Source organism: Entelurus aequoreus, linkage group LG23 (assembly GCF_033978785.1).
Source record: "Entelurus aequoreus isolate RoL-2023_Sb linkage group LG23, RoL_Eaeq_v1.1, whole genome shotgun sequence".
NCBI classification, from domain to species: domain Eukaryota; kingdom Metazoa; phylum Chordata; class Actinopteri; order Syngnathiformes; family Syngnathidae; genus Entelurus; species Entelurus aequoreus.
The window spans coordinates 21,810,617-21,835,816 of record NC_084753.1 but is presented as its reverse complement, the minus strand read 5'-3'; the positions used below and the strand labels follow the sequence as shown (position 1 = coordinate 21,835,816).

Here is a 25,200-nt window from a genome sequence, read left to right as displayed (position 1 = left end):
CTTAGACAAACTTTATGGATCCACAAGGGGAATTGTTCCGTACAGTAGCTCAGTTTCAAAGGATGGAAAGGATAATGCAGATATGAAGTAGACTAAAAATGTAGCATAGTAACAATATAAAATGTAAAATTTACATATTATATATACTTCACTTCAAGCAGATTCAAATAACTTTGTTTTTCAACAAGATTGGTATCTCTAGGTTCGAACTTATCTGAAGGAAAGTGTAGATTTGTAGAAGTGCTAAAGACCTCGCTCTCTGCGCTTGGCCTGCCAGATCCCTGCACCTAACTGTGTGTGATTTTTTTCTGTGGGGTATGTTAAAGACAAATTTATGTTCCACCGTTGCCAGCAAATATTGATGACATGAAAGATTGAATAACAGCAGCAAAACACAGTGGATCGTGACATCCTGGGCGCGTTTGGGAGGAATTCTCATAAAGTCTTGAGGTTGTCCGTGCTGCCGGTGGTGGCCATATTGAGCCCTTGTAAAGCATGAAATAAATACTCAAAAGTTATGTACAACACATGTGTTCAAGCTAGGTTTTCTTTTGTTTTTCATTTTTGAAATATCGAGTGATAATTTTTTGTGTATTATTTTTGAATCACCCTATTTCTTGCCACTTTATGTTGTATATTTGTATTCCAGTTCATTTTATAATCTATTAATAGGCCCAAACATTTGGTTTCTTTTACTCTTTCAATGTTTACTTCATCTATTTGTATTTGTGTTTGACTTTCTCTTCTGCTTTTACCAAATAGCATTTAGTTTTAGTTTTACTGAGATTCAAAGATAGTCTGCTTTTTGTCAAACCATCTCTTTAGTTTATTAATTTCTTCTGTTATTATTTGTATTAGCTTCTGAACAAAACACAGTCATGTAATCTGCCAGTAGGACTAACTAAGTCCTTTGTAACTTTACAGATGACAGTTAACAATTGTGGTCTTACTATTGATCCCTGGGGTAGGCCGCAAGATACATTTAGCGTTGTAGATGTGTGCTTGCCTACCTTCACATATTGCTTCCTGTTGGTTAAGTAGCTTCTTATCCAGTTCAAGACCAACTCTCTGATGCCATTCCGTTTTAATTTGTTGATTAAGATGCAATGGTTAATTGTGTCAAATGCTTTAATTAGATCTATAAACGTGCAGCTGCACACCCTACAATCTATTGCGTTGGTAATTTCCTCTGTTATTTTCGATGAATGCCATTCACATTGCTCTGTATCTATAATGGTTATAATGTTCCACTTTTCTTTTTCCACTATTTTCATTTTTTGGGGAATTTACCTGTTTGAAATGATAGGTATATATAAATATATAACTGATATCTGATATACTTTAATGGTTCTAATAACCTTTTTTATCGTTTCTATATCAATTCCGTACAATCCATTGAGGTCTTGGATTTACATTTATTCACAAATGTGATTTCTGTCTATGGTATCGTTCAGATCTGGAATCTTTTCCTCCAGATTTGGTACAATATTTATGAAGTAGTTATTGAAGCGTTCAACTAGTTTGGTTATTTTTAGGTGTGGTATTTTTATATTCTGCTATTTTTGCCAGTTTAAATTTCTTAAAAGGCTTTTAAATTCTACTTTGAAAACATCGCACACACACTACAATTTTCTTTGCATGCTTCTTTTAATCGAAACCAAAAATGATGAATAAACTAAATCCTATTTTTAATTAGATTTTGAGGAAAAGGAGACGCTCAGAGCTCCCGAGAGGTGACGAGACATTAGTCGCAATTCATGAAACTAATGTGTAAATATCAGGTCATGAAAATGAATAGAGCCAAACATCAGCTAGAAAAAAAACAGGCTCAAAACACATTATAAGCTTAATGCATCCATAAAAGAGTAATTTTGGGAGAAAGGTAACATCTTCATGCACTTTTTCATTACTGAGTGCTCTCATGACTTATGTCTTGTGGTGTTTTTTTTTTATTTTTTATAACCAACAGCAGTGATGTGCACCCTCTTCATGAAGCAGACACATGTCACCGCTAATGGACATCAAGTACTTCCTTTTTTATGTGGCTCTTTTCTGGACATGCATTACAGACATAAAACCCATTTCTCGATCCATAACTGCAGCACACACTTGCATTCATTCATGTGCGCACGCACGCACGCACGCACGCACACACACACACACACAATGGTGTGGGATCTTTGTGCAGCAACATGTGTAACTATGTAATTACTAGTCACATACTAGGAAATAACGATTCTGTCTTTTAGAAATCAAGTTAAAATGATTCATTTTCTATTAAATCTGTGTAGAATGTGTATAAATGTAATAACAGCGCACTAACATTGATAAAGGGGGGAACAATTTAATTTAATGGTGACGCCTGGTTACAACTGCAATAAAAAGTCTTAGGCTATACGGACAAATGTACAGTGTGCGGTTGTTAGATAATCTATATATTAAATATATGAAGGGGAAAAAATGAGCCGAAGTCAAGACTTGATGTGCAATGAAAATTCCAGGAAGTTAATGTGCATCCTTTAAATACTGACAGGTAAAGGCAGCCCGTGAAAAACAAGCTGCTGTTGGCCAGAGGAGTGTCAAACCTGCAAAATGTACAAAATGATGGATTTTCATCCCGTTGGCTTCAATCAGCTCTGCTTGTCCTGAATGTTCACCAGACTGGAGGAGTAGGACTTCGCCCTCTTGGCTGCAAATGGAAATAATGTGTTACACTGTGTGAGTGCAGTTCTCTAAAGTCATACAAAATTATATGTGACATCAGATGAGACTACGGATGTAACGATAATTTCCCATCATGGTTATCGTGACCAGAATGATCCCTGTTATCATTATCATAGCGGTATTATTGAATGTGATCAAAAAGTACAGTACTTATACATACACTGAAATCTTTTGACCAAGTTATTTTTTTAAACAAGAAAAATACTAAAAAGACACACTGTTAGAAAATCTACTATTTTGCATGATTTGTGTTGCTTATGCTTGACTGATAGTGTTTTATTCTCAGTATTTTATCGGTTTTAATGGCTAAGCTTTTTTTGTTTAAAATATTGGTTTGTACTGTAGCACTTTGAGGTTTTTTTAAAATGAAAAGTGAATAACAATTCAAATCAATTATTATTTATTGTCATGCTTACTCTGTTTAGTGGTCCTTAAATGCACCGGTAAAACACCCCCGTCTCGTAATCCTCTAACTATAGAACGATCACTCTGTTCTAAGAGAGTACAGCTTGTAGGTTCAATGTGCACAATTGATTATATTAGTTGCGCAGACAGTAATGTGTTTATATAAGTTTAAATTAGGGTATGTCGTTCCTAATGGGGAAAGACGTTAATGTCTCCTGTTTTCATGTTCGCATTTTAAGCTAGTGAGCTAGCGCCAGTCAGTCCGTGAGCTTATCAAAGTGCAGTTATCAATCACGGGGTTTCCATGATTCTGATTTAAAACAGGAGTTTTACCACAGTTACCATTAATACAGTTACATCCTAGGCCTAGGCGATAAAACGATATCACGTAATTGATATCAATAAAATGTGTTCGATAAAAGGTGCCATAGTTTTTTTTCTTCTTTTTTTGGAAGGAACCAGAAATTGCGAGGCAAGGTTGGTTGCATAAACAAAGGCACTCGCACTCTGGTAACCGAACAATGCAGGAAGTGATTACTGATCAGTGGGTGTGACACGCTAACAGCCAATCAGGCAACAGTATCAACTATGTAGTTTGGGTGCGCGATCTTGTTGTGGTTGATTCTTTGCATGAGAAGAGAAAGTACAAATGAGTGCTGCAGAGAGAAAAAAATGTTGATAAAGCAGAAAAAGTCACTTCCACAGTATGGCAGTTTTTTTTTTGTTTTGTTTTTTTAAACAGACCGTAGTGTTCTGTAAATGATGCAAGGCGCTCGTCCACAAGAAGACCAGTAATACCACACCCTCTTAGCCGCGCTCACCCTTTAGAGCACTCCCTGGCACTAAACCTGCAGAAAATAGTTATCTGGTTTCTCCACATTTACATTTTCACACTTTGCACTATTTTGTTGCATTTTATTAAGCATTTCTGACATAGTCCTTATTTTTGCACTTTAATTTTAAGAGGATATTGTTAAAGGGGAACTGCACTTTTTTGGGAGGAATTTTGCCCATCAGTCACAATCATTATGAAAGACATGACGATGACCTTATTTTTTTTAATGCATTCTAACCCGTTAATAAACATAAATAAAAGTCAGCTTACAGCTTACTCTGCCCATAAAATCCAATACAACCTTTTACAAAAAGCGCCAACAATAATCCATTTACATTTTGTGACTTGACTATTAACCAAGTAATAGTGATATTGTTATATTAAGTGCTAGCGCAGACATTTATAAGCTTGAGCGGCTACGTTGAAATGATCGACTGATCAGCTGCTTCCTCGTTTCCTTGCTCGTCAAACTTTATTGTAGATCATAAATCATGCCTCTCACCTGGAAAGTAGAAGGATGAGGACCTATTCCGACAAGTTGAAACACTTTGACAGCCAATTTAGACCCGGAAATGGCGAGAACGACACAAAAAGATGCTTACTTCCAGCCCCCCCTTTTCTTCGCAAGGATTATGAGTCATTCTTCATCTAAATGGGAATATATGAGCATCCTAACGGTTGGCATCCTAATGACAGCAGATATTGTACACTAAGTGATGTTTTATTATGTTTGTCGCAGTGAGTAGAAATCAGTGATGTAGTGGGGGGGAAAAGCAAATGTGATGCTTTTTTTTAATATAAATGCGCCGCATATGCTTGAAATAGGCAAAATACGTAAATATTAAATGTTATTATAAATGTGCCTGTTACTATATTACATATATACTTACATCATGTATTTAAAACCCTAATGGAAGTGTGTGGATGTTTTTTAATATATATATTTAACAATATGCTTTATTGTAAGTGGACTTTTGATCGCATTTATTTAATATTTAGAATGCAAAAAAAATAATACATCCGTCGTCTTGTCTTTCATAATGATTGTGACCAATAGGCTATTTTTTTAAATGCTCTTTCCCATTTAGTGTTTAATGCGGTTTTAGAATTTTGTTAACGAGTATTTTTCATGGTTGTGTTGACATTTTCTTTCCTTTCGGTCTTTATAGCTGAGTGCATTATAATAAGGGGAAGGTTACATTTTAAATAAAAATGTTTACATGTAATGTATTTTTCTCCTGGTACTTATTTTCGATAGGTCATAGAAAATATCAATAATTATCAATATTGACCAATATAAGACACTTAAATCGGCATAGTTTTCAACCATATCGCCCAGCCCTATTACATCCTTATACAGAGTAAGCAGTTTGAATGTAAACATATGCATTATTAACAACAGTTGACTTCTTTTACCACTTAAAAAAGTGAACCACAGTTGTCTTGGGTCAAACGTGCCTTAGCATTACCGCATTCGTGTTTTATTGGTGTGCTTTTCACAGGAGTTAACTTCTTCTTACATTTTCACAATAGTTGATACTCAAATGTTACTTAAAGTCTTTTATGATGAACCCATTATTTCTATTAGCTATGTGAACATTTATTTTGAAATATAATTTTTGAGCAGTAACCCAGAACGGATTGTGTCTGACCTTAAATGTGCAACATTTTGACCAAAAAAAAGTTTCCCTCTTATGCTTAATCCTTTTATGATTTTTGCTGGGGTCAGCCTTCACCCCTCCTCTTCCATCCCAAGCCAAAACTCCACGATCACAGTCAGTAAAGGTACGCCCCCCCCCTCTCCTTACGAGCCCACAAAGAGCCCTCAAAACCCTGTCAAAATATCTCCGTGTGACAATGGGGGAATTAAGCTGGTTACTCACGGTGTATGAGCTTGCGTTTCTTTTGTTCCGAGTGAAGGAAGCTGCTCAAGTAGAAGATGATGGGCAGAAAGAGCATGAAGCTGGACACGGCGATGACAGGCACAGTCTCCTCCCGGGGGAAGGAACAATTGAAATTCTTACTCCACAGTCTGCGGGTCATGTTCATCTGAGAAGGAGGCAAAGTGCCAACATAAGCTTTTCGGCTCAGATGACCACAATTATGACACAATATTGCTATTAAGTCGACCCATCTTGGGTTTTCCAGAATCGGAAAGCCTTGATTTGCTGTTTTCTGCAAGGGCTTTCCACATTTGCTGACAAGTCACTGCACAATTCAATGAATGTAATGTATTGCTGTCGTCAGTGTCGCTCAAATGTGCAACAAACTGGAAAATTGAGCCAAGACTTCAGAAAATGTTAATCACATTCAAATCCTAAAACTAAAAAAAACAAAACACCTTTGTGTCGTTGATTGCTTGGCTTTTCGCGACTTTCTCTAGTTATTATTAGACAAAAACGGTCGACAAGGTTGTAATAGTATTCAATTTGATATTACAACAATCAATTTAGAATAGCAGGAAAGGTTATTCAATTTATTTTGTGCTGTAAAGCTTACCATTTATTTTGGAAGTGCCATTCATATTTCAGCTAGTGTACAAAATACAAATTTACCACAGTAAATGTACATGTGTTATACCTAGGGCTGTCAAAATCAACAAGTTAACTCATGTGATTAATCACAAATAATTATTGCATTAATCATGTACACCCTTACATTAATCATGCAATTGATTTTGACCGTGCAAGGTCTTTTACCTTAACCACTCTACGTCAGTGATCAGATCAACGCAAGCGTCAGTACAAAAGGAGGAGACTCAGACTGGCAAATTGCACTTCCAAAATACAGCCTTTAGATAAAACTGCTACCAGGTTTGACCTATCTCTTATATACATTTTTTGTTTGGCAATATGCATTTTACTGCGTCTAGATCAGTGTTTTTCAAGCTTTTTTGAGCCAAGGTACATATTTTTCATTGAAAAAATGCGGAGGCACACCACCAGCAGAAATCATTAAAAACTGAAACTCAGCAGCCGATATTGACAATAAAAAGTCGTTGTCGCAATTGTTGGATATGACTTTAAACCATAACCAAGCATGCATCACTATAGCTCTTGTCTCAAATTAGGTGTACTGTCACGACCTGTCACATCACGCCTTGACTTATTTTGAGTTTTTTGCTGTTTTCCTGTGTGTAGTGTTTTAGTTCTTGTCTTGCGCTCCTATTTTGGTGGCTTTTTCTCTTTTTTTGGTGTTTTCCTGTAGCAGTTTCATGTCTTCCTTGACCGCTATTCCCCACACCTGCTTTGTTTTAGCAATCAAGAATATTTCAGTTGTTTTTAATCCTTCTTTGTGGGGACATTGTTGATTGTCATGTCATTTTCGAATGTACTTTGTGGACGCTGTCTTTGCTCCACAGTAAGTCTTTGCTGTCGTCCAGCATTCTGTTTTTGTTTACTTTGTAGCCAGTTCAGTTTTAGTTTCGTTCTGCATAGCCTTCCCTAAACTTCAATGCCTTTTCTTAGGGACGCTCACCTTTTGTTTATTTTTGGTTTAAGCATTAGACATCTTTTTACCTGCACGCTGCCTCCCGCTGTTTCCGACATCTACGAAGCAATTAGCTACCTGCTGCCACCTACTGATATGGAAGAGTATAACGTGGTAAGTCTGACGATCTCCAGACAGTACAGACACTCAACAACGGCACATTATTTGTGGCTTATAATTACTGGTTTGCATAAAATATTTTTAACCCAAATAGGTGAAATTAGATAATCTCCCACGGCAAACCAGACTTTATCTCACGGCACACTAATGTGCCGCGGCACTGTGGTTGAAAAACACTGGTCTAGATCATTGCAGCCATGTTTCGAAGCACACATTGTGGGTGTCGTTATGGATCGCATTGAAGGACAGCAATACACAGAAAAAGTGGTACATATTATAGTTGTCTCCTGTATGTTTCAAAACATAGCAAAACACCACAGGTAGGAGCATGAAAACATGAATGTGGAGGGAAATGAGTGTCTCCATGATGACGGCCTCGTAGTCCACGCAAAATCCTCATTTAAATAGTGCAGTCTGCACCACTTTTACACTAGTACCGCATTTTTGGGACAATAAGGCACACTTAAAATCGTTTCACTTTCTCAAAAATCGTACGCCTGATGTACATATTAATTCTGGTTGTGCTTACCAAAATGGTGTAATGATAAGTGTGACCAGTAGATGGAAAGTGACACCTAAGAGATACCAGAGTGATGTATAAGGAGAGTATGGTCAACTCTGTTTCAGGCGATTTCCTTTAAGTACCAGTGAGTGGAAAAACAAGTTGACTTTATACGCTTATTTATGTTTCATTGTATCCATTAAATCATATCCAATTGTATTTACAATCTACAAAGTATGTGAAAACACTGTTTAAACATCCCAAAATACCACAAATTTAGTCAGCCATTTAGAATACTGCGCTCTGAATACTTTCGGAGATTGACATCACGATAGTAACGTTTCTGCACTCTGACAATGTTATCAGATCAGTCATACTGGAAATACGCAAACATTGGAAAGAGATGTGCTGTTTGTCATTCACAATCTCTATATAAACAAAAACACATATGCCTGGCTTTTTTAATGCATTTGAAATCATAAATAAATAGCGAACAATTGATTCGACAGACCGAGGGTCCTCTGTTGCGCTCATTATACTCTCTCTAAAAACATCCAGAAACTGCCAACAATATGCCATTTACATGTCGTGAAATGAAAATTAACCAAACATGAGTGATATTGTTATTATAAGCGCCAATGCAGACAAACTATTTTATTGACAGCAGTGAGCTAATGCTAGCTTACGCTGCTATTGTTGACACACTGAGCCAACGGCTGCTTCTGCTTTGTCTCAAACTTGCTAAAAGTAAGATTATAGATCATAATTCATGCAGCTTTCACCTGGTAGTAGACACACGCGGCAATGGTCTGACAAGGCTGGTCGACTTTTACATCCCCCGAAATAGACCCGACAAGACGTCTCCTGCAGAAACTTTTTTTAACCCTTCGTGAAGATTGCGATTGTATTTTCATCGAAACGGAATTGTGTGAGCCTCCCGTCGGTCGGCCTCCCAGCGAGAGTGGAAATATTACAGTAAGTGTTTGTTTTATTATGGTTTGTTATGGTTAGTTATAGAGGTGGGGGAAATACATTTTTTTAGATGCGTCACAATTCGGACATGGACGATTATAAAATCGATTAGTAAACGTTAATAATCGATAATCGATTTATTTATTGTAAATAAAATAATGCATACAGTTCTAAAATTTGGCTGACTGCAGCGAGCCACCTCACCGAGATATCCGACCAGCCCTTTATCATAGAGCACTTCTGTTCCAGTTCTGTACACGTTTTCATTAATTTAATAATTGTGATGGGAATTATTTAACTGTTTCTTATTACCATAGCACTGTTTTTAAAGGTTGCAAGGGATAAACGCTTATTTAAAGAAATGGAAAGTGAAATTAACCTCTGCATTTGACCCATCCCCTTGTTCCACCCCTTGGGAGGTGAGGAGAGCAGTGAGCAGCAGCGGTGGCTGCGCTCGGGAATCATTTTGGTGATTTAACCCCCAATTCCAACTCTTGATGCTGAGTGCCAAGCAGTCTTTGGATGACTCGGCCGGGGTTTGAACTTACGACCTACCGATCTCAAGGCGGACACTCTAACCACGAGGCCACTGAAGAAATGTAGAAATGCATTAATATACATCAATTAAAGATGCATCAATAATCAATTTTAATCAAATCATAGCTCCTGAATCGTAATCGTAATTGAATCGTGAGATGCCCAAAGATTCCCACCTCTAGTTAGTTTGTATGTTTAGCCCCTAGCAATGCTGCGGATGCTAGTGTCACAATGACACTGCATCAATCACTCGGCTTCTAAAACTTATTGCCCATCCTCTTTGTGTTCTGGTGCACAAATATAAGGTCCTGGATCAAATTTTTTCAAAAAGTGATAGTTGCTGGCTCTCACAAAATCAGCTTGATTAGCATTGTTGTTGAAGGGATGACGTGACTGGCTTCCTAATTATCGCTCAAAATGGCTCAGGAATCTCTGTGAGATTGATACTATTTTGATCATAACTATTTATTCTCAAACTTTGGAAGTCTTTTGGTGTCATAAATCAGACATACAGTATATGATAATAGCTTCAATATAGAGGCAACTTGTTTTTCCACTCTATTGGCACTTTAATGAACGGTCAAAAGGCACGCACGTGACTGCAGGGCACCATGACTGCCACTAACTTTGAGCTGATGCTATTTGTTTGTGGCGTTTCCCCATGGCTTTCCCCACAACCTGGAAAGCAGACAAGTATGGAAAGTGAAGGTTTGCGATCAACACTGGAGACTGAGAACTTCAGTGTCTTGTCTTGTACGAGGTAAACACACCACCCAGTGAACTCACAGAAGCTAATACAAATACCAGAAGAAATGAACAAAAATAAAAGAGATGGTACCGTTTGACAAAAACAGTCTAATTTTGAATCGCAGTAAAACTAAAATAGTGCAATTCGGTAACAGTAGAAGATCAAGTCAAACACAAACACAAATAGACAGACATTGAATGAGTAAAAGAAACCACATTTTGGGTGTAATAATAAGAAAACTAACTGGAAATCCCATAAAAAATACACAACATGAAGTGGCAAGAAGTATATCAATAATACATTAAAGGCCTACTGAAACCCACTACTACCGACCACGCAGTCTGATAGTTTATATATCAATGATGAAATCTTAACATTGCAGCACATGCCAATACGGCCGGGTTAACTTATAAAGTGCAATTTTAAATTTCCCGGGAAACTTCCGGCTGAAAACGTCTATGTATGATGACGGTTGCGCGTGACGTCAAGGGTTGAAGCGGAAGTATTGGGACACCATTGTATCCCAATACAAACAGCTCTGTTTTCATCGCAAAATTCCACAGTATTCTGGACATCTGTGTTGGTGAATCTTTTGCAATTTGTTCAATTAACAATGGAGACTGCAAAGAAGAAAGCTGTAGGTGGGATCGGTGTATTAGCGGCTGGCTACAGCACAACCAGGAGGACTTTGAGTTGGATAGCAGACGCGCTACCGTGAGTACAGCTTTGGCTTCCAAACATTTGATCGCTTGCCCGTACGTGCGTGGCACTATGTGCATGCCACGTACGTAACTTTGGGGAAATATATGTTTCTTGCCGACTCTGATGGCGGCCGGGGTGTCGTCGAAAGCTACAACGCCCGCCGCCGCGCCGCTGTCCTCACCTTGACTTCCTCCGTCTCCGGGCTGCCGACCGCACCGATCATCGTGGTGAAGTCCTTCGTCACACCGTCGATCGCTGGAACGCAGGTGAGAACGGGTCGTGATGAGCAGATGAGAGCTGGCGTAGGTGGAGAGCTAATGTTTTTAGCATAGCTCTGTCGAGGTCCCGTAGCTAAGTTAGCTTCAATGGTGTCGTTAGCAACAGCATTGCTAGGCTTCGCCAAGCGGTACAGCATTAACCGTGTGGTTACAGGTCCACAGTTTGGTAGTATTGTTGATCTGCTGTCTATCCTTCCAGTCAGGGTCTTATTTATTTTGTTTCTATCTGCATTTAAGCACGATGCTATCACGTTAGCTCCGTAGCTAAAGTGTTTCGCCGATGTATTGTCGTGAAGATAAAAGTCACTGTGAATGTCCATTTCACATTCTCGACTCATTTTCAAGAGGATATAGTATCCGAGGTGGTTTAAAATACAAATCCGTGATCCACAATAGAAAAAGGAGAGAGTGTGGAATCCAATGAGCCCTTGCACCTAAGTTACGGTCAGAGCGAAAAAAGATACGTCCTGCACTGCACTCTAATTTTTCACTCTTACGTTCCTCATCCACGAATCTTTCATCCTCGCTCAAATTAATGGGGTAATCGTCGCTTTCTCTGTCCGAATCGCTCTCGCTGCTGGTGTAAACAATGTGCAAATGTGAGGAGTCCTTCAACCTGTGACGTCACGCTACTTCCGGTACAGGCAAGGCTTTTTTATCAGCAACCAAAACTTTATCGTTGATGTTCTCTACTAAATCCTTTCAGCAAAAATATGGCAATATCCCAAAATGATCAAGTATGACACATAGAATGGATCTGCTATCCCCGTTTAAATAAGCAAATTTCATTTCAGTAGGCCTTTAAGCAAAATATGTTCTGGACCAAAAAACACTTCATATTGTCGAGGGGTGCAACAATACACATATTTGTATTGAACCGTTTGATACATGGTCTCGGTTTGGTTTATCAACTTCTGACGGTACGCTCTGTGCTGAAATCTTAGTGGATCTGCGCTCGACTAAGCCATGTAGATCTACTAAGCTGTGCCTCCCACATTCATTTAGACCAAAACAAGCTGCTGAGACAGAAGCTACATGCAAAGCTATAGCTTCTATAGCTCGTTGCAACATGGCTAATGCCTCAAATATAACTGAAATCCAAGATTGTCCACCATTATTCAGATCTGGCGGGTGGAACTACTTTGGCTAATCCATTATTAATATTATTATTAATCCGGCTCGCTGGCCCGCAAGATAAAGTTGCTAAATATAAAAATGAGCTGCATTTTTTTGGTGGAAGAAACTGCTGTTCTAAATGTGTCCACTGGATGTCGCAATAGCACTTCAAATGTAACCCATGTCACACATGGATCTGGATTGGCTGCTGCTAATCCACTAAGCGCATGTGTAAGCAATCAGATGCTCCTGTTGTGGCTGGAAACAGATGGCACAGTATCAAAGACTCAAGTCAACTTGATCATCATCTAGAGTTCCATGCAGCACTCGCAATTGGTTGAATGCACGATGTGCACCCTGAACTCCATTGTAAAAATGTGTGTTTCTACAATTGTTGTGTTTGTTCTATTATATTTTATGCTCAAATGTACTATGTTCACATTGGTTAAGTTTGTAGTTATGTTACTTTGATTTTGGCTATGGTGTCACTCTGATAATTGTTTTGTTTATATTATAATTGTAATATTTGAATGATGATAAATGAATGTGTTGTGGCAGTTGTGCAAGTCACTAATGTGGCGGTTTGAGGAAACACTTGATTGCTTTTCCAAACGTTTTTAATGGTGAACTGCTAAACACGAAGTGCTTAAAGCTTATGGCTTTGTAAAAACATTGAGACAATGTCTAAGTTAATTGTGTTCTTCACAGTGTTTTTGAAACCGCACACATTTTTTCCTAAGAACTAACGAAGTGTTTTGCCAAGAGCATTATTTGTAATATGTACATTTTCAGAATGTGCTTGTTCTATTTTTAGCCAAAGTAAGACAAAGAAAATAATCTGAAGTTTACTTTATTTTTTAATTTTAATGCCATGATTTTACAAGTCTGGCTCACATGAAAAACAATTTTCCTCCTTGCGGCCCCTGAGCTAAAATGAGTTTGACACTCCTGGTTTAGAGAAAACAATGCCCAAAACCTAAGTTTTTAGTTGTTTACTCTGTAAACCAAAATTATAACTGCTCCCTTCATCTACGACATCCAACACAAATTTAGGAACACACATTAAGTTAAGTTCATGAAAGTTTTACTGCGCATAACCATTACCAACTGTTCCCCTGTTTTTTTTTACTGTAGGTAGTGAAAATGAACAACATTATAGAAGTGAGCCAAAGAAAAGGCTGACTAAAATAAATACATACACGTGGGGTGCGGGGACCCTTAGAGGTAGTTGTAGGTTGGCCCCAGCTAAGTGACAGATAGTTACTGGTAATAGTGTAGGACCATTTGTAAACTCAGTTACACTAACATTGATGTTATACATGTGGGCCTAAAGATATAAATGCTGTTAAATGTAATTTTGCTGTGTAGCTTGCCCATCACTGTATTTAATTGAGACAAATAGTCTATTAGAGGTTAGGCCAATATTATTGAATTTCCTCCTTTTAGCTACTAGACATACTGTTAATAACGTATTAAAAACAGATGTGTATTTACCACAGTAAATGTAGATGTAAGTATTTTGATGAATTTTGGTGCACTCAAAACACACAAACCAAAAACCTACTTTTTACGACATCCACTGGCATACGTACCCCGTCTTCAATGTCGATACACAAAGTCTGATTGCTCTCCATGCCGCTGTATAGAGCATTGAGGTTCTTGTAGGCGCTCTTACAGTTTGTACACAGTTCTGTGTGGTTCCCCTGTGGAGACATTGCACGTAAAAGGTCCACACTCTCAGCCCCCACTTATCAATCTGTGAAAAGGATGCAAACCCTTTGTAACATACCAATTGGTACCTCTCAAAACAGCTGAGAGTTTGGTTGAGGGTGGACATGAAGTATAGCGTGTCATTGGTTAGGCTCTGGAATCCATCCATTATACAGCCTGCAGGAAATAAACACCAGTTTGAGTGAGTACTCAGAAGTAGCATCATCTTGCAAACAAAAGTAGTTTTCAGAGGTCATCTGAAGGCATGTCCTACATTGAGCAGGTTTAGGAATACTTAAAGAGGCAAACTAAAATAGCGGTAGCAAAAGTGGCAGTAAGGGTCATAAGAGTGGCATTAGCGATGTAACGATATGATAATGTCATATCAGTTATTGTCATCAAATTATCACGGTTATCATTATTATCACAGTATTGTTGAATGTGCTCAAAATGTTTTATTTTAAAAATTAAATACAATGAATTGCCACACAATATACATTCTTGGCAGAAGAAATATGTTATATAATAATATTGTTCAAACTACTTAAAAGCCAAATGTATTTCTATTTAAGTGTTTAAATAGGTTTATCTTCTTCTGTTTTAATCTGTAAAAGTTTTAGTGGGGTTGGGTGCGTCACGTCCGTTCATGGAACGTCACACAAATTCACTTCCTGTTGTCATATTGCTTCGACCCTGTAGGTTCAATGTGCACAATTCAATATCTTAGTTGCTCAGACAAAAATGTTTTAATACAAGTTAAGATTGGGGTATGTCGTTTTCTTTAACGAAGAAAGACTTTAATGTATCTTGTTTTCATAATAGCACTTCAGGTGCCGTTTGCAACTTCCTTGCAGTAACATTTTTCAATGCAAAAAAATATAACAAGAACTTCCCTGGCTAGCTTATGTTACCATTAGTGGTTTAACAGAACACATTTGTTTGACAGTTCGCCATATTTTTCACAATTCCACAGTTTATGCAATCATTTTTTTTACTTGCACGGATAAAATGATTGGTGTTTACGGCAGTCACTCACCCGGTCTCGTCAACACATACAAAAACTGTCCAAGAGAAGCAAAAAACAATTTACAGTCATGTTGTGGCTATGATAGAATATACATTTAAAGACAGCTAGCCCTAGCTATTCAAATTGCTATTATTAGCTAACAAGACCTACAGCTAATGCGCATGCATGTGTTACGTAGGTACGTAATTGTGTCATTACATAGGAGAAGCTGTGAGAGCATGGGATATACAGTACTGTGTAAAATACAATGGAAAGTTGGCATCCTCTAGGCATCTGTGAAAATGTTGCAAACAACTGCTTTAAGCTAAATAGTACTTGCTTGCTTCTCCAGTAAATGAGCACGGTTATCGGTCCGTGAGTTTATCAGTGTTATCAATCACTGTTTTAAGATAATTTTAATTTGAAACGGTAACACGAACCGTGTGAAGTTTATCATTATACCGTTTTATAATGCAAAAACCCTAATTAACCAAATTTTGGGGCAAAATAAGCCAGTAAGATTGTTGGTTCCCCCAAATTCTCCCCAATTGTTTTTGCTACATTTGCACTGTAAAATGTTTTAGTTCCTGCCGTTGCGGTTTTTAAGTTATTTAAACATACATTTTCTGACTAGTGATGTCATCCAGCCCCACCCACCTTGTCCAAATCTCCCCAAAATTTTCCCATATGTTTTTGCTGCATTTTTTTTGTCTCTTACAGTTTTTAAATTCTTAACCTGTTATTATTCATAACCAGACCCCACCTTGTCAAAATCACCCCAAATGTGTTCCATTCGTTTGTGCTGAATTTTTTTATCTAACTATTATAGTTTTTATGTTATTAACATTTTATTATTCATAAACGGCACACCACTTGTAAAAACCTCCCCAAATGTGTCCAATTTGTTTGTAATACATTTATGCTGCAATTATTTTTGTCTAACTATCATGGCTTTTGTCATTGTTTTCCCGTTTTTATGTTATTAAAATGTTATTATTCATAACCAGCCCCCTAACCATGCCAAAACATCCCCAACTTGTCTCAGTCATTTGTGTTACATTTGTGCGAGTTATGAATCATAAAACATTAATAAAATAAAAACTACAAAATTTAGACAAAAAATGGTTGCAGCACAAAATGTTTTTGTCTATTATAGTTTTATGTTATTAACATTTATTGGGTCTGGTTATGAATCATAAAATGTTAACATAAAAATTAACAAAAAATGTTTGCAACACAAACCAGCACAAATGTGGCACAATCGAATGGGACAAGTTTGGGGTGATTTTGACAAGGTGGGGGGGGGGGGCCAAATGACATCACTAGTCAGAAAATGTATTTAAAAATACCCGGTAACTTAAAAACCACAACGGCACAAAATAAAAAATGTACAGCAAAAATGAATGGGACAAGTCTGGGGAGATTTTCACAAGGTGGGCTGGGGGGCAAACTTCACAAAGGTTGTAAGATCATATACACTTCAGAGGTACAGCATCACCGTCATAAAACGTTCAAGCAATATGCTTACTTTTGCCACAACAAAAACCTGGCATAAATTGGTAACGAATAAACCACAACAAGTAAAATAATAATAATAATAATTGCAATAACAATCAATTTAAATAATAGCAATATAACAAAACAATATAATTTAGTTTTTCCGTTTTAATTGCTTTTAATTCAGCTTTTTCCACCAAAGAATGTGTGCTTTTTTTGTAAAATTTAATTTAATAAAATGTTTATTAATTAAATGCCAAAATACTCACATTTATTGGTGCAATACATCTTTTGACAATTTTGACCAGTATTTTAGGTCAAAGCCTAATTATTGGGTAAATGTATCAATAAGTGCTCTAGGTACATTATGCTTGTGTAAGGTACTTTTTTGAAACCTTTATTTTGTCAGACCGGATGTGGCGCATCGCACTATTATTGTGAAGGGAAGAAGTGTGCTGTGCGGTTGTTCTCAGCTTGACGAGTAAAGAGGCGACACACTCCAGGCTGTTAAAAAATTAAAAAATTAAAAAAATAAAAAGAAGAAAAAAAGAGAGAGAGCCTCTGAAGTTGCTACTGCTGTTTTGCTTGTACATGTTACATCCATGATGTTGTTCACAACACAAGCAGATAGGATGTGTTGTGAGTGCATGGATTGTTCTTGCTAGCTTTAGCTTCCTAGTTTAGTCGCTGTTTCAAGTGACCGTCTCCACATTGTTTAGGACGGGGAGGTTAATGTGTCGGGGATAAAAGAGTGCTATTGGATAACATTTTTATTATTTTTAGTGCACACCCATGTTTTGCTCTTACCTGTAGCGTTTTGCTAACAGCACACATGTACCACTTTTTAAATGGGCATTTAAGAAGCAGTCGGGTGCAGCCATAATGAAACCCACTTTTATGTGCTGCAGATGCACTCATGAGGAGCTACACTTACTGAGCTCAAAAAGCCCCCCCAAAAAATACCGTATTTTTCGGAGTATATGTCGCTCCGGAGTTTAAGTCGCACCGGCCGAAAACGCATAATAAAGAAGGAAAAAAACACATATAAGTCGCATTTTTGAGGGAAATTTATTTGATAAAACCCAACACCAAGAATAGACATTTGAAAGGCAATTTAAAATAAATAAAGAATAGTGAACAACAGGCTGAATAAGTGTACGTTATATGACGTATATATAACCAACTGAGAACGTGCCTGGTATGTTAACGTAACATATTATGGTAAGAGTCATTCAAATAACTATAACATATAGAACATGCTACACGTTTACCAAACAATCTGTCACTCCTAATCGCTAAATCCCATGAAATCGTATACGTCTAGTCTCTTACGTGAATGAGCTAAATAATATTATTTGATATTTTACGGTAATGTGTTAATAATTTCACACATAAGTCGCTCCTGAGTATAAGTCTCACCCCCGGCCAAACTACGAAAAAAAACTGCGACATATAGTCCGAAAAATACGGTACTTCAAGGAGTTTTCATTAGGGATGATGTTTGATAAGAAATTATCGAGTTTGAGTCTATTATCGAATCCTCTTATCGAACCGATTCCTTATCGATTCTCTTATCGAGTCCAGATAGGTTGTTGTCTATGGAAAAAAACACACAATATTTGGTTTAACAAAAGCTCACTTTTATTATATAAGAAAAAAATAAAATATAATATATAAATAAATATTGACTGTTACCCCCCTAAAAAAATAAAATAAAATAAACAAATATTGACTGTTACCCAAAGTATATTAAGTGGGATTTTTCAGAAAAACAAATATATACAGTCAAGAACTCAGCCAACACGCCTCGTCTGCATTACCGGTATTTATAATTAGACAGACAACACATATACAGTGTGATTTTGTTTTGTTTACAAGGAAAGAAAAATAAAAGTTAAAAAAGGGAGATGTCATATATGTATGTGCTGCGGTTGCTTTAAGAACGTTGCGACAGCTGCCGTAAAGGAGGTGCGTTGCTAGCCTGGTTGCTATGTTTCCGGTTGGTCGTAAAAGTGTTCGTCATGTGTTTGTACCCTGCTCAAATCTCTCAGTAAAGTTATTCATTGGATTATACCTTTTGTTTTGAACTTTATTACACCTTGAAGCGCTTTTTCCGGTGCATTGTTTTTCCTGCTTTCCCTATCGGCTCCTTCCTATTGACTGAGCTACGTGACGTCATTTCTTGTGATGTCTCACGGGGCATTTCTGGTCGGGACGGGATTCGTTCCCAGGGATTCGAATAAAGAACCAACTCTTTTTCTTTACTATAGTGGTCTCGATAACGGGTACCGGTTCTCAAAAAGGGATTCGAGTCCGAGGACTCTGTTCTTTTCTTATCGAACAACCGGGAAAACCGGTTTCGAGTATCATCCCTAGTTTTCATAGACTTAAATATATATTCTAAAATTAATGTGATTAAAAAACGCCAGCAGACACCAAAATATCAATTGAATTTGTTTTAGTCAGCCCTTTAACTCAACCCTGCATGCAGCTACGAAATTATTAAATGATGTTGCTGAAAAGACGATATGTCTTTTTTATTTCAACAAACCATGCAAATATGTTGACACTGTTCTTCAGTCTTTGCGGCAGAGGCGGCTGGGTTAGTCCCACACCCCCAGCTGGGCTGTCAGTTTGCACATACCTTTCAGAGTTGCAAAATAGTGCTCGCAAAACAGTCATTTGTCTATAAATCACATTGCGCGTAGGGTATATTGGCATCTTCTCCCAGTATTGTGGGTATTTTGCCAATCTGCATATTAATGACAAAAAATTGATTGCACGCCTTATTCTGCTCACCTAACTGACAATCAACATTGCACATTTTTGAGTGTGCTATCAAGTTTGAATGTCTTAGTACTACTAAGTACTACTAAGACATTCAAACTTGATAGCACACTCAAAAATGTGCAATGTTGATTGTCAGTTAGGTGAGCAGAATAAGGCGTGCATAGGGATGTCCCGATCCGATATTTGGATCGGATCGGCCGCCGATATTTGCCAAAAAATGCGTATCGGCAAGGCATGGAAAATGCAGATCCAGATCCAGTTTTTTTAAAAAGTCCGGTCCGTGTTTTTCTATGCACCGATTTAAATAATACATTCCACTTTTCTGCTGCTCCCTAATTTACGTTCCGCATTTTCCAGCACACCTTCAACACATACACAGGTCTGTGTCCTAACCGTTAAGACGGCCATGTGAATTAAAAGTTACCGGTAAAAATGTCAGCTGTCTCTGTGCGATATAGAAAATGACTATATCGTGATATTCGAGTATACGTTCTCACGCAGTTGCTTTTAGCTGCTGGCATTACACTACAGGCTCTCCTCGCTCTTTCCTGTGTCTCCTTCTCACAGACAGCAAGCGCACCTTCTACATACGTCACATACTGTCACGTCATACATCACATACTGTCACATCATACGTCACATACGTATACACCCTCGCGGAGCAGAGAGGTAGCAGCATGGCTAAAGTTAGCTGTGATGCTAGCGCAGCCGTGTGAGCGGTAATAATGAAGGAAGAATTAATTAATTCCCCCCAAAAAAAGCAGGGGGTCCATCGTCTGGCGGTGGTTTGGCTTCAAGTGGGAATATGTCGAACAGACAACCGTAATTTGTCAAGTGTGGGGCAAAAGCGTTGCTATAAAAAGTAGCATTACTGCTAATATGTAGCATCATTTGAAAAGTCACCTGCTAGAAAATGAAGCGTGCTTGAAACTCTGCACGTCAACATCTCCATTGTGTATTATTCAAACTCACCTAATTCAGCTGGCTAGTTGTTATCAAGAGTACTAAAACCCTTTTCAACATGAATCTGACAACTATCCATCCATCCATCCATTTTCTACCGCTTATTCCCTTCGGGGTCGCGGGGGGCGCTGGAGCCTATCTCAGCTACAATCGGGCGGAAGGCGTACACCCTGGACAAGTCGCCACCTCATCACAGGGCCAACACAGATAGACAGACAACATTCACACTCACATTCACACACTAGGGCCAATTTAGTGTTGCCAATCAACCTATCCCCAGGTGCATGTTTTTGGAAGTGGGAGGAAGCCGGAGTACCCGGAGGGAACCCACGCAGTCACGGGGAGAACATGCAAACTCCACACCTGACAACTAAGTAGGCAAAATAACTTTAAACTTTAATACATCCTCGGATAAGGCCAGTATCGGCCAGTATCGGTATCGGATCGAAAGTGCAAAAACAACATCGTATCGGATCGGAAGTGCAAAAACCTGTATCGGGACATCTCTACTTAGTACACACAAAACTTTAGTAAATTAGGTGCTGAGGGCCACTTTTGGCTCATCAAATACACATTCATACTGACCTATTTTCATAATCGTGAGAAGCCATAATCGAAATAAACAATAAAACCTAATTAATTGTCCAGCGCTACTTCCAGGTCCTACTTTGGCTATCCCTGATGAAAATGAGGTGTTTAAATGTCCTTACGGTCGCAGGCTGATTTGCTCCACAGATCCTTCAGGTTGTTGAAGAGCATATAAACCAGCATAAGACGGTCTCCTCGCAGAAGGCTGTCCCTGCAGCTTTCATTGCCAGGACCCATCTGAGCACAAAACATGCAGTTTAGTCATGCTTTTTAAAATTTGGACAACCCTAACATGGCCTTTTTTTTTTCTTCTTTGTTTGGTTTATTTCGAACATGAACACACTTACAGCATAATACATCACACAATTGTATATAATTTCTCTTTACATGGTGTCCGAAAAGGAGTAGGAAGAAGCAAAGCTTATTAAAGCTTATTTCCCACTTCAGAGTGTTTACAAATACATACGTTCATTTACTGACTTCTTTTTATAGCACAATGACATCAGTGAATGATTAATACAGCCGTTCTTGTAATAGATAATTAAGTCAGTCATGATAAACATACTAAAATTAAGAATATACCGTTTTCGATAAGGTTGAAGGTGTTTCTCATAATTCTTCTTCTTTGTACTTTGTAAGCACTATTAATTAGAACAACCTCTTAAACTGGGTCATATCTGTACATTGTTTAACTTCTTTACTTAATCCATTGCATAATTGAATTCCACATACTGATATGCTAAAGGTTTTTAGCATTGTACGAGCATACAGTACACATGTTTTAAATGAGTTTTTCCTCTTAGGTTATATTTCTCCTCTTTAGTTGAGAAGAATTGTTGTACATTCTTGGGTCGCAGGTTATAGTTTGCTTTGTACATAATTTTAGCTGTTTGCAATTTTACCATACTATTGGACTTCAATATTTTTGACTCAATAAATAAAGGGTTTGTATGTTCTCTATATCCAATATTATGTATCAGTCTAATTGATCTTTTTTGTAACACGGTTAATGAATGAAGCGCACATTTGTTATTATTTCCCCATATTTCTACACAATAACTCAGATATGGTAACACTAGCGAGCAGTAGAGAACATGAAGTGATTTTTGGGCCAGGATGTATTTTGCTTTATTCATTATTGAAATGTTTCTTGCCACCTTATGTTGTATATTTTTTATATGAGATTTCCAGTTCATTTTATCATTTAATACTCCCAAAATTGTAGTTTCTTTTACCCTTTCAGTATCTACTCCGTCTATTTGTATTAGTGTATGGTGCTCTTTTCTACTGTTACCAAAAGGCATTATTTTATGGAAGTAGAATTGTCTCACATCAACATATATATATATATCAATATGATATTAATACATATGCATATATTAATAAATATACAAATACAAATGTGATATACAAATAAATAAATAATTTGTATAAATAAACGCGTATTTGTAAATGTATTTTTGAGATTTGAATATAAACATGCTTGATTTTGTATTTGTATTTGTATTGAATTTGCATATGTGGATCGCTTTTTTTGCTTTTGTGTCGATGAGACATTCCTCCCACAAACCAGATGCACAAATAATGTGACCTACACACTCCCCTGAACAACCAGCAGAGGGCACTGCAGCCAGAGCGGTCCCGGGTCACAGAGCATTATATGCATTATACGCAAAATGCCCGGAGTTCTCTGCACAAAAACAACCCACGTCTTTACAGAGAGAACGCACAACGGGCCTGAGCTATGTAACGTTAACGTTGTATTAGCTAATTCTAATTTATCCAGTTAATCTGAAAGACCGTGCTAGCTGCTTATTTTATTGTATCAATGCCGTTTACTGACCTTGTACCGATGTAGATACTGATCTCTTATCAAGCTGAGTGCCCTCTGCTGGTTGTTTAGGGGAGTGTGTAGGTCACATTTATTTGTGCATCTGGTTTGTGGGAGGAATGTCTCATCGACACAAAAGCAAAAAAGCGATCCACATATGCAAATTCAATACAAATACAAAATCAAGCATATTTATATTAAAATCTCAAAAATATATTTACAAATACACGTTTATTTATACACATTCTTGATTTATTTGTATGTCACATTTTTATATTTATAAATTGTATTTGTATATATTTTCAAATCTCAAAATATATTTACAAATACGCGTTTATTTATAAAAAATATTTCTTTATTTGTATATCACATTTGTATCTGTATATTCATTAATATATACATATGTATAATATCATATTGATATACTGTACTGGTATATAAGTTGATGTGAGACAATTCTACTTCCATATTATTTTAGTTTTACTGAGATTCAAGGAGGGCAGCACGGTGTCACAGGGGTTAATGCATGTGCCTCACAATACGAAGGTCCTGAGTTCAATCCCGGGCTCAGGATCTTTCTGTGTGGAGTTTGCATGTTCTCCCCGTGACTGTGTGGGTTCCCTCCGGGTACTCCGGCTTCCTCCCACCTCCAAAGACATGCACCTGGGGATAGGTTGATTGGCAACACTAAAAATTGGCCCTAGTGTGTGAATGTGAGTGTGAATGTTGTCTGTCTATCTGTGTTGGCGACTTGTCCAGGGTGTACCCCGCCTTCCGCCTGAATGCAGCTGAGATAAGCTCCAGGACCCCCCCCCCCCCCGCCCCGTGACCCAAAAAGGGACAAGCGGTAGAAAATGGATGGATAGAAGTTGATGTGAGACAATTCTACTTCCATATTATTTTAGTCTTACTGAGATTCAAGGATAGTCGTTTTTTTGTCAAACCATCTTTTTAATTTGTTAATTTCTTCTGTTATTATTTGTATTAGCTACTGTGTGTTCTCTCCTGAACAGAAAGCAGTTGTGTCGTCTGCAAATAAAACTAACTTTAGGTCCTTTGTAACTTTAGAAATGTCGTTTATATAAAGATTAAACAATCTTGGTGCCGGTATTGATGCCTGAGGTTTTGGGGTACAGAGACCTGAAATGAACTACGGTCCTTGAATACCCCACAAGGAGGAAGTTAACGGCATGAGGCTGATGAGTCATGACAATAGAGTTGTTGTTTCGCTACCTGGTCAGAGGAGATGTTCGTGTAGGTTGTCACCAGGCTGCCATAGCTGGCGAAACAGTTCTGGCACACTTTAACCGGCCGTGCCGACGGAACCAGGCAGTTGACATAGGCGACATACCGCTGACCGAAGATGCGGAGCAGCTGGCTGCAGTAGTCGCTGATCTCCAATTCGCCTGGGAAAGCGGACAACAGGAGGGAGGCGGGGGGTTCCACTTGCGCGGGGTTAAAAACGGGATAATTTACCACAATCGGGGTGGAAGGTGGGACGTTGGCGTCCTTGCTTGACGCGGCAGCATAAATATAAAATAAAAAACAGGCTAAAAGTGTATTTTGTTGACAAAGAGGCATGCTTGGCAGCTCGGTGCGACTGTTTTAATTAGTTCCCACTAGAGAACCCATGACTTCCGTGTTTGGCAAGGAGGGGGATCATGTGATTGCTCCTAATCTCGCGAGACTTCAGCAAGCCAACTGAATTCAAAGTACCGCACAGTCCTGTGCTGTGCAGATCGCCGCTCAAATAGTGTGGTCATTGTGTCTATGCTATTTTTGCGGTCGTTTGTCAATACACGGAATTATAATGTCTGAATTAAAGAGCTATATGAAAAATACACAGCGTGTCAGCAAGTATTGTTTGACCTTTTGGCGAGCTACTTAAAATCTGGCGGTGGATTACTATTATCTCACCTGTTGTACACCCGTGTTTGTAACGACTACTGTTCCATTGGAAAAGTAGAGATGAGGAAGAAAAGGGCAAAAAAAAACAAAAAGTGCTACTTTATTTACATTGGGAGACCATACACTTGTAAAATACTTTAATATGTAAAAACAGCAAGTCAGTTTATAATAGTGTAACGACCTGCTGAGGTTGATGTTGTGTTCTTGAGTGAGTAATAATAATAATGATGATAATAAAAACGACAAGCGGTAAAAAAAAAATGGATGAATGGATAGATAATAATAACAATAGTAATGTTCTTTTTCACAGTTTTTATAGCTGTGCTTTAAATTAAATGTGTTTGTATTGTTTTTACAATGACAATAAATAATAATGTTTATTTTCTTAGTATTTATGGATTCAATATGCCTTTTACGGGTTTCATATTGTGCTCTAAATTAATTTTTCGTTGGATTTATTTACAATGACATGACTTCCG

General features: G+C 37.8%; 1 protein-coding gene across 1 annotated transcript; it reads right to left on the bottom strand.

Moving 5' to 3' along the window:
- Positions 1 to 24,509, bottom strand: ostm1 (osteoclastogenesis associated transmembrane protein 1). Its single transcript, XM_062034908.1, has 6 exons — positions 24,047 to 24,509; positions 21,105 to 21,219; positions 14,218 to 14,315; positions 14,021 to 14,131; positions 5,848 to 6,013; positions 1 to 2,689 (listed from the first exon to the last, which is right to left on the bottom strand). The coding sequence occupies exons 1-6, from the start codon at positions 24,392 to 24,394 to the stop codon at positions 2,631 to 2,633; spliced, it is 897 nt and encodes a 298-aa protein (XP_061890892.1). The 5' UTR covers positions 24,395 to 24,509; the 3' UTR covers positions 1 to 2,630.
- Between the last annotated feature and the right edge of the window lie 691 nt (positions 24,510 to 25,200).

Excerpts from the sequence above, each read along its gene's own strand:
- ostm1 (XM_062034908.1), bottom strand. The coding sequence starts at position 24,394 with ATGCCTCTTTGTCAACAAAATACACTTTTAGCCTGTTTTTTATTTTAT. Across the intron at positions 14,316-21,104 it reads GAGCAAATCAGCCTGCGACC|GCTGTATAATGGATGGATTC; the intron begins GTAAGGACATTT and ends TATTTCCTGCAG. Across the intron at positions 2,690-5,847 it reads GAAACGCAAGCTCATACACC|CCAAGAGGGCGAAGTCCTAC; the intron begins GTGAGTAACCAG and ends TTCCATTTGCAG.